Below are 10,863 nucleotides of genomic sequence, written 5' to 3'. Positions count from 1 at the left end.
ACTCCTTTTATCTAGGCTCTATCACTTCTGTTATTATATTTCCATTTTATTTTCATAATTTTATTTTTTATTCCTTGTTCATGTCCAAATTAAATGTCTGTGTTTCCTTAGTGTTCATAATTCATCTTATTTTAATTCCGTTTCTTGTTGATTCATTTGTTTTAATCCCTTCATTTTGAGGACACATTTTTCACATTTGAATCTATTATTGAACTTTCCGTGTCCTTTAACTAATTTTGAATTCCTTTCTGGCCGAAATCCTTTTCATTTTCCGTAATTCATTTTGAAATCTTTTATGGCTGCAATCCCTTTCATTTTCATTCATTTTTCTTGTCCATTTAATTTCATTTTCATTCCTTAGTGTAAAATTCTATTTTCATTCATGTTTATATCCACAGGTAATTTTGGTTTCATTTACTTCATGTTCATTATTCATTTTATCTTTTTTGTCTTGTCCATGACTTGATCATGTAGTCAGTCCTTTATTTTTCAGTTTCCCTTGCTTTCCTTCCCGTTTTATGTCTATTATTCACTTTCTATTTCTTTTTGGTGTCCTTGATTCATTTAATGAATCTTTTACGCTAACGCACCCATTTTAATTTTCATGCTTTTTCAAAGTCCACCTTTCATTAAACGTGGTGCACTTTCTTACGAATTTTCTTAAAGTCCATATTTGATATTTTTCATATTACATGCCCATAATCTGTATTTGACGTTGCTTTCAGTTGTCACAACTTTTTTCTCTTATTAATTAATTTTCAGTGTTCATAATTTATTTTTGATGCCCTTTACCTTAATCATGACTTTTCATTTTCATCCCTCATGACAAAACGATTTAAATTTCCTTCTTTTTTAGTCCGTAATTCCTTTTATTTAAATAAATTTCCATATCCACATGTCATTGTGTTATTTTCATATTTTATCAACACAAATCAATTCTGGATATTTTCGTGAATTTCTCGTGTACTTTAATAATATCATCTTAATTTTTCACGTTCATGATTAAGGAAAGAAATGTGCCGTAATTAATTTAATTCTCTCAATAATCAGCATAAAAATATTTATACATTTTTATTCGTATAATGATTTATATATCACAGACTTCATTCACGTTTTATGCAAGGCTATTTTACTCTGATCCCTCTTGCTATCGATGGTATTTGTACCAGTGCTTTCGAGCTCATATTCTCTTTTATAGTCCTGCTGATTGACTGAAAATTTCATCAGATCATCAGACCAATTTTGATTTGTTACACGACAAATGATTTCCTATAATGATTATTTCAAAATCTTTGAACTTTTTAATAATCCTGTCGCCCTGGTTGGTTCTGTGACCGTGATTTCTCCTTCCTGCCTCTCTGTGGAATTGCTCCTCCTCCTCCTCCTCCTCCTTCGTTCTCTGGAGAGTTGGGTCTTTCTCCTCCTCCTCCTCCACCCCACTTTTTCCTCTGTCCTTTCATGTTACTGTTTTTCTAGGCTTTGGTATCTCTCTTGTATGGTCCTCTCATAAAAATGGTTTTGTGACCGTTTCATGTTAAGCTGTAACATATAACGAAGTATATATATATATATATATATATATATATATTATTATATATATATATATATATATATATATATATATATATATATATATATATATATATATATATATATATATATATATATATGTAATGAAGGTGAATATACCTTAACTTTTTAAATTTTATAATTTTAACTTTTAAATTTTATATATATATATATATATATATATATATATATATATATATATATATATATATATATATATATATATATATATATATAATAATATATATGTATGTGTATATGTGTATGTGTATATATATGCATGTATATATATACGTGTGTATATGTATATATATATATATTATATATATATACAGTATATATATATATATATATATATATATATATGTATATATATATATATATATATATATATATATATATATATATATATATATATATATATATAATTACAAATATTTATAGATTTGTTATTTATTCTTCATGTAATTTTTTCTGGACTCGCCACTGAACACAGAAGTGTTCAGGTGGACTTAATTAATTAACCATCTTGTACTTTACTAACGTAAAAAGACGGCAGATTTTGGTTTTCCCTTCAAAAACGTGTATTTCATCTGCATATCCCCCGTAGAGGGGTAGTGCCGTCAGTGCACCTCACGTGGTGCACTGTAGGCATTACTTGAGTTTCTTTGCAGCGTACCTTCGGCCAGCTGCACTCTCTTTCATTCCTAACACTGTACCTCCGTTCATATTCTCTGTCTTCCATCTGACTTTCCACCCTCTCGAACAATTGTTTCATAGTGCAATTGCGAGGTTTTCCTCCCGTTATACCTTTCAAACCTTCTTACTGTCAATTTACCTTTTAGCGCTGAATGACCTCACAGATCAAAGCACTTGGCCTTTGGACTAAGTTCTACATTCTGATTCATCTACATTTTTCCTTCCCTTACCAAGAAATTAATGTCATCATCATAAATATACATGAATAACCTTACATTTTTTTCTTGACATTATCTTTTGTCAGCAAAAAAAAAAAAAAAAAAAAAAATAAAACCCCTCTTATAATAAAATGGAATGGACAAAGAAACCAAAAATTTACAACAGAGTTTTTTGAGATCATTTATTCAAGAGAAAACATACTGTTTGTGTCTACGACACTTGTGTAGGCTAAGGTACAAACAACATGAATGACGTCACGGTTGTTACACACCTAGGACGCTTACACGGGCGGCGCTGCTGTTTTCGGGGTGGGGGCTGCTACGGGCTCGGCCCTCCTGAAGGGGCCACAGGCCGGGCCCGTCCACACCGCACAGCTCGGCCCGCGCCTCTTTGTACACTTGTTGGCGGCACCTGTACGTACACACACACACAGTGACCTTGGTGTACACCCGGGCAGGTGTACTACACTCCCACATCTCCACGGCTTCTAGACTTTACAAACAAAACAACATACAGTACACAATTGGTGGGAGTGAAGAGCTTGTGGAGGGTGTGGGGTGTGGGGTGAGGAGGAGGAGGAGGAGGAGGAGGAGGAGGAGGAGGAGGAGGAGGAGGAGGAGGAGGAGGAGGAGGAGGGGGTCAGAAAGAAAGTAGGAAGAGGGAGGAAATAAGAAGGGATGAGGAGGAGGAGGAGGAAGAGGAGGAGGAAGAGGAGGAGGAAGAGGCCTGGGCGAATGCACCATGACTGCGTGTTATTACTTTCAGACCTCAATCACTTACAGGATTTCAACTGAATTTTTTGGACTACCTGCATCCGACAAATCAATATTACCTGACCACACACCAACTCTGTCATTGCATTATATACAAAAGTGAAATTTACTTGGAAAATGAATTGAAAGGGAGAGAGAATGTCTTTTCTTTACAGTAGGTTAAGTACATTTGCTTTCAGTTAGTTCGTGGTTTAATTTCAGTGAAAAGACCCACTGGTAAATTTTGTCTAATGATTGGTGATGGAACTCCAGAGTTTGTACGTGTCAGAAAAAACATAGATGTCTTGAAGGAACCAGGTAGCTTAGGACTTTACCGAAGGATATTCTTGTAGGGATCTTCTTTGGAAAACAACAGGAACCACCTTCACACAACAGGTGAACTGGTCGGCAGCTATTCTGCCCAACGCATCCTAATGCTGTACTGTGCGAATTTAGGGATGTCCAGAGTTCATTATTATTTCCTTACATTTTTTTTGATTCTCGATATGTCGTCATAGAATTTATAGCATTTTGTATATATAAGGTTCTATACAGATACTATGTATCATGAAGCGTCAATGGATTAATTTTAGACAAGAATAATGAACAAAATAATGATCTGGGTTTCTCAAGATAAAGATGGGTTGGTCATTTTCAAAATAAGCGACAGTCCCACACCCCGTGAACAGGGTGGGGTGGATCTCTCAAACCGGGACAATAGGCTAGAATCATCTCTGGGCCCGAAGCACACTCCCCGCCTCTCCCCTGTCCTCATCCACGCCACTCACAACCAGCAGTTTCGGAGGCTAACCCTCTCAAATCTCCTTAACCTGACATTCCATTACAAAAAAGGGGCACAAACAAAAAACGAAAAAAATATGGGCGAACATAATCGGCGGGTCTCAGTAAATTTGTTGAAAATTGCAACATGAGTTTGGGCGTGGCAAGAGGAAAAGAGGGTCAGCCTACTTGGGGGTGGGGGTTGAAGTGTGGGCACACTGCAAGCAGATCTCAAGACTGCTTCTTCTTCTTCTCCATTTTGTTTTCTGTACAAGTGGGGGGCGCCGCCACCACCCAGCCGCCCCAACCCGAGTAAAAAACTTACAGGCTAATATATACAAAATATACACGGCTACAACTACAGCCTTTTGGAGTGGTGGTTGCACCCCAGGGTCTATAGTTATCACATATACAAGAACAGGTAGCGAAAAATGTATTACTTCTGTACACACACGTTTATAAAGTCATCACTGGCGCAGTGTCATCATCCCTCCACGGCAGATTATTATTATTCATCTTCTCTTGACGTCTTCGTTTTCCTCGAGGCATTCGAGACTTTGAAAGAGTCATTCTCCAGTTACTGTCAGCTTCTCTCTTCATTGTGTTTCTTTCAGTACTTACCGAGCAAACTAGATACTGCCAGACTGTCTCTCAAAATTTTTAGCAACAGATATTTCAGATTTTCCTCTATTTGGTGCAACGTCACGTATCACTTGTCTTAAACACAAATACTTCTTTATATATTAAACTCTCTAGTGTACCGTCCAGTCCGTTTTAATCTTGCATTTTATCACCTACCAAAGAAAGTCATCAGTCCCCCCAACACTTTCACCAGCACTGTCATCCGCTTTCTTTTAAAGGTTATGACAAAGGATGTAGTCTTGGGTGTCAGTGTGTAACCACTAGTTATCATCATCATCATCATCATCATCTTTATTATTACTAATGAAAAGATTTCTACTGGTGTGAGCTCCCGTAGCGGACCCGTCGGCCGAATATCTCTTTAGCCAGGCTCCACTTGAGGCCTCCTCCTCCAGGTGTCCCACAGCCGGGGTAGTCCTGCCACGCCGTCCATACTCTCGCTGCGATGATGCTCGTGTAGTATGGCTGGGAGGAACCCTGACGACGACGCTGCCGCTGCTGCTGCTGCTGCTGCTGACGAAGGCACCGCCGCGTTCTTGCCACGCATCGTTGTGGGGATAAGGTGAGCTCTGGCACTGTGTGTAGGGGTGCGTAGTGTGATGGGTGGTAGTGGAGGTGGTTGTGGTGATGTGGGCGGTGGGGGTGGGTGGTTGGTAATGGAGGGCGTTGATTGTGCGGTTCATCACCGGAATGCGCCGCTCAGCGTCGGCATCTGGAAAGAGGTGACAGGCGGAGTGTGATTATGCGCGGGGGACTGGCCGTGCCCGACGTTCGAGAGGGCGTGGCCAGGTGAAGAGAGGGTATGGGCGGCGGAAGTGAGGACATGTGAGGCCCCTGTGGTGGGCACGTTCCCTGCGGTTAGGGAGGGATTCGCGCCCATAGCCGCCTGTCACATGCTGCCCATGTAGGGCCAGTTAAAGGTAGACCCAGACAGCAACATGTCCCTGTGGAAGAAGAGGAGAGGTTGTCGGTTAGAAATAGTAGCTACAACAAAAATGGCTTCGAGAGGAGCCACAACAACAAAACCAGTGATAGTCCTTACTATAGCAATATCAACCAGAACATGTGTTTAATTTTAACAAAATTAAGTGACAAATGCCACACTCTACGGGTAACGAGTATCATATTTCACTTACAGAGAATCATTTCACGAAAAATGTAGAGCATATAAATGCAGTGGCAATGGAAAATATATAATGAAAATGTTTGATGTCTCGTTTTAAAAACTGCCACTCTCATTCAGAAGGGAACATAATCCTTTCACACCTGAATGACTGGACTACTTGGTGCAAACTAGGGACGCAACTGACTCAAGTATTACTTATTGACAGTACGTATTAACAGCGTCAATGATCCCATACGTAAAGAAGGATAAAAGTCAAGCGCCTTGAATTCTTCTTCACTTCCCTAACTGGATTCGAAACACTCTCGGGGGACTTGCCTGATAAGAGTCTCTATCGGCGTCTTCCCAACGAGTCTGACGAAGAAGAGCTGCTCGATGACGGAGGAAGAGACGGTGCGGAGCGACGGCAGGCGCAGGAGCAGCTTTCCGAACCTGGTGGGTTGGTTGGGATACTGGGTCCTGCAATACTCCTCCAGCGCACACTGCGACTTCTCCTGCAGTCCCTCTATGTGAGCGAGGTCGCTCAGGCCGCACGCATCTGCAACACAAAGGATGGAAATCAGTCTTTGAAGAATTTCAGAAAATTTAGCTGTCAAAATAAGTGAGATAAAAAAGAAAATCACCTTTAATAGTTATTTCAGCAAGTGGTGCAGATCTGTATATTCTGCAGACAGGAAAACGTAAAATTAAAACTGTAACAAGTACTAAGAGTAACTTTAAGGAGATTAAACTTAATGAAAACACAATCCAAAAAATTCTAAATAAATAACAATAATGATGTAAATGCAGATGTAACCATAGACAACATAGCCATGGCATACCACAGAAATCCAAAGAAACAATAACAGAGATCTGTCTCCCTCTCTCTCCCCCAGATGTTTTTTGGCCAGACCAAATGGCTACGAAAATGTAACGGAAAAGACAAAGACAAAGGGAACAGAGAAGGAGAAAAAGACAGACGAACGGAGAGCATTTGCGGCCATCCGTCTTTCAGTCTCATCACGAGCAGACGACACCTCCGGAAGTCCTCTCTCGGTCCACAATACTGAGCGCTAAGAGTTTCTGCCTCCCCTTTATTAACTTCTTGTGTCTCTCCCTCACGCACAGACCGGAGATGAAGCAGTAGAAGGCATGTGATGCTCAAACATATAAAAACGCGCAGTCTGAGGCAGAAACAGTGTAACAGACGCAAACGCGCGCACATACATGGTCCCGCATGTACACGGTATTGGATGCTGTAAAGTCTGTTCTTGCACAAATACGCACAGAGCCAAGCAAGCGCACGTTATACAAAAATAACTAGTATTCTACGCCATGTAATATACAATGGATACGCCACACACAATGAATGCCGAACAATAAGGAAAATAAGTACATTTCTAAAATAATCTAAATCTCACCAGTTTTTTTATCTACATAACTTTGGATTATTTAGAGTCGTATTCGGTGTGTTGGACGACCCGACTTCCCACGCGTCGACGCGTCCCCCTGCACCACAGTGTCCTTGCGGTCTTTCGTAGCCATTTACAAAAGAGTAGCGGAGACGTGAGCACACCACCGCCTCTCAGGTCATCTTGAACGCGTGACGTGTTTAAAACAACTCCCGTAAATATGGCGAGCGCGAAATGCTGGTATTTTATCGGTCGCCTGTAAAACATGGCCAGGGGAAAGAGCGTAAGATTCGAGATTGGAAATTCTGATACGGAGGTTCTTCTGTCAAGATAACGGAAAAGAAAAAGAAATTACATACGCGAGTGTTTGCGGTAGTGGCCACGAACAAGATGGAGAAATGTTGTTCCAAAAGTGTCACAGAGTACAGCGAGCTCCACTTAGCATCTCGAGTATGAGCGTTGTTTGTTGACAGCATGAAAAGGATTTTTTTTTACCGTGTCCATTTATTTCACAATATTTTCTTTGGTGGAAAAATGCTCCTACGCCGTCATCAGTTTAGTAAAATCGTGTCGAACATTTCCTTTTGGATGACATTCATATTTTCTCAGGACATTTCACATTTCAAGTGTGGCTTAAATTTCAACCATAAGAAACTTGACACGTCAGAAAAGTTTTTGAAATGCTGCTCTGTCTTGCTTGATGGTTGTTTAAGCTTAAGCTTAAGTCCATTAATCGACTCCTTTCTGTTTACAAGGATAACTTCCAGGCATCTCTGCTTATTTTCCTCTCTCGGATGCAGAGACTAGAAACAGCTCTTTCAAGAACATTCACGTAGTTTTTCGCTTTAATTTTATTTGGATACACGTACAAATCACTTTAAATCTTTAATAGAGGTTACTCATAGACCAGACCTGAAGGACGTCACAACCTTGTCTGAACAATTCACCTACTGCATTCGTCAATCATGTTTTTATTAGTTTTCCTATTAATATTTTACTGGGTATTTATCAATAAATGTTGAAATAACTTGTATCATATCCCATTAATAACTTTCTCAACCTCGACAAACCCAAATTTGGAAACTTGGATGATGCAAATAATTACTCGAGGGGAAATTTCAACTTATTCACAAAATCCTCCGTTAATAAGTGTTCATCTTACCCGCTTTCTCATTTTTTATTCGATAAATAAACGTAAATTTTTCAACCAAAAGATTGAACACATAAAGAGACACCGAGGGTATTATTATTATTATTATTATTATTATTATTATTATTATTATTATTATTATTATTATTATTATTACTGAAACAGGTAATATATATGAATTTTTCATTTATTTCCCTTTTGGATTCTAAGTTTACTTGAGTAAACTTGGCCAAAATCGTGAAGAAGCTGATAAGTTGCGAGGTCTTCGGTAACTTAAGAAAATAAAACACAATGACAGCTCCAATCCTTGCTCAATCTCGGTTCCCTGTTTCTTTTGTACTACTTCATTTACGCATATTTGTTCTCACTGCTTTAGCTCAAGCATGTCGTTACTGCAAATATTATTTACTGTGGCGAATATGGAAGACTCTTTCTTTAATTTGCCATGGTTAATTTATTTTTATTCTGACCATCATTACATTTACTTCAGTTGTCTGCCTTTTCACACAAACTTCACAATGATTTAAGTTATGCCATATGTGGAAGTCCTTTTCTTTGTCGTGTCATCGACTTTCGTAAAAATAACTGGAACATCTGTCAAAGGCCTCTGAGGTTGACGTCTGTTCTTTTCATCTCACACCATTGATTTTCACTCTTAATTGCCCTCTGGAAGTAGGTTCCACCACGGCTCGAGACTTCTCGAAAAATGGCAATCATAATTGGCCACAGCGCCATTTAAACGATCTCCTTCGTGTGCTAACAAGTACAGTAACTCTAAACCGACCGTCAGTCACCTAGACCAAACCAACTGGCACTGTCGTCTCAACATTTTTTTTATCCTTCATCATCGGTGAGGGAACTTTCCTTTGGTCTCTTCTTACAACTTCTTGTTCTTCTTTTGATGAAGGAGAGAAGAAGTGGGACGAGGAGGAAAACCTCTCCTTCCTTTCTACCTCTCAGGAACCGGGGACGCACCTCCGGCTCAACCTCGTCATCTTCATTTCCATTCCATCCCCCCGCCCTTCTTCTCAACCCCGATCCTATCATCCTTGTCCTATTCCCTCCCTCCTTATTCTTTACCTCTTCCCCACCCCCCTCCTCCTCCCCTCTACCTTCCAGACCATCTCGAGAGTGCCACATAAAAAGAGTGACACGCCAGGGAATTAAAGCGTGAGGGCTGGGCGGCACCAAATGAAGACTGAGAGAGAGAGAGCCGCATAAAGGAGTCGGCCGACGGAGTACCATTGACTCACGTACCTTCTTTTCCTTTTCTTCTTCTTGTCAGTGGGTATGATGAATCACTCACTGCTCTGAGGACCATCTAACACTTCCCTCATTTAGACAATTTCTCTCTCTCTCTCTCTCTCTCTCTCTCTCTCTCTCTCTCTCTCTCTCTCTCTCTCTCTCTCGTATCGGTCTAATTCATCTTGATAGAGAAGCTACAAGGTATGATTAACCGGCCGCCGCTAAATTCCGTCGATGTTCAAATGGAAGACAAATTTGAATAATCAAAAGGAACCAAAGTTGAATAAAAGGAATTATTTCCACCATTATCAGATTGGCGTCGGTAAGGTCCACCTTAAATTTACCTCGGACATAACAAAAGGCTCCGATAACGATACGAGATAACGCACTTGGGAAATGCGACGTCAGTTCGCAACTCAGGAATCCCGATGGTCAATGCTGTTATGGCTCTTACTTTGCCTGCACTTGCGCGCGTGAGCGCACGCCTGCGTACATGCAAAAAGAGAGATAAGGGTGGTTATAAAGTACACATACCGTTCAAGTTCTTCGCTTTGCGTGTGTTGTGTGGAGTTCGTAAGAGCGCGCGCCTCTGCGTTTAAGGCCGACCCCTCTGCCCATTATAATATGCCAACAGATTCCTATGCTCCTTTGAAGACAAACGAGCTCATATCTAAATTGTAGCGCGTAATTTTCCTCTTCATGAATATTCAGTCCGAGACGCGGCTCCGTTGCCTCTAAAGCAAGGAAGGAGGGAGAGAAGAATATCTCTCTCTCTCTCTCTCTCTCTCTCTCTCTCTCTCTCTCTCTCTCTCTCTCTCTCAGGATATTCTAGTTTATAAATCCAAGGAGCAGCTTAAAAGTCTCTCTCTCTCTCTCTCTCTCTCTCTCTCTCTCTCTCTCTTTAAATTTGAATCCCAAAACTGCAATTGGAAAGATCTTTTATTTTTTTGATGACCCTAAAGCACATAATCTCCCACGGCTTTACTCCCGATTTCGCTTTTATCACGAATACCTTTTTAACAGCAGAGGAAAATTATCGAATCCAATAAGTATTTTTACCATTTCTCCAGTTTCTCTGGCTTTTTTGAAACCGAGATGCAAGGCCCTCTTTTATGGTGGCTAAACTTTTACCAGTTTCTTTCTCAGTATCCCTAGATTCGTGTGACTTTCCCCCTTCTTGTTGCGAAGCCATTAGAGTGTCGTTAAATATTCCTTAATGCTAGTTGGGGTCATTAGTGTTGGGTGATTAAATAGCTCGGGAGATGTCCCTCTCGCTCCCTTCTTTAATATCTC

General features: G+C 40.1%; 1 protein-coding gene across 3 annotated transcripts in view; it reads right to left on the bottom strand.

Moving 5' to 3' along the window:
• Positions 1–2,642: 2,642 nt before the first annotated feature.
• The window catches only part of svp (COUP transcription factor 2), a 598,839-nt gene continuing 590,618 nt past the window's right edge, over positions 2,643–10,863 (bottom strand). For all 3 annotated transcript variants that reach the window (XM_067086585.1, XM_067086583.1, XM_067086584.1), the window contains 2 exons: positions 6,103–6,322; positions 2,643–5,605 (listed from right to left, as the gene is read on the bottom strand). In XM_067086585.1, coding sequence (XP_066942686.1) covers positions 5,551–5,605; positions 6,103–6,322 — 275 coding nt within the window. In that variant the 3' untranslated portion in view covers positions 2,643–5,550. The remainder of the gene's footprint in view (positions 5,606–6,102; positions 6,323–10,863) is intronic.

This window comes from Macrobrachium rosenbergii, chromosome 43, assembly GCF_040412425.1.
Source record: "Macrobrachium rosenbergii isolate ZJJX-2024 chromosome 43, ASM4041242v1, whole genome shotgun sequence".
Taxonomy (NCBI): domain Eukaryota; kingdom Metazoa; phylum Arthropoda; class Malacostraca; order Decapoda; family Palaemonidae; genus Macrobrachium; species Macrobrachium rosenbergii.
This window is presented reverse-complemented; position numbering and strand designations above follow the sequence as displayed.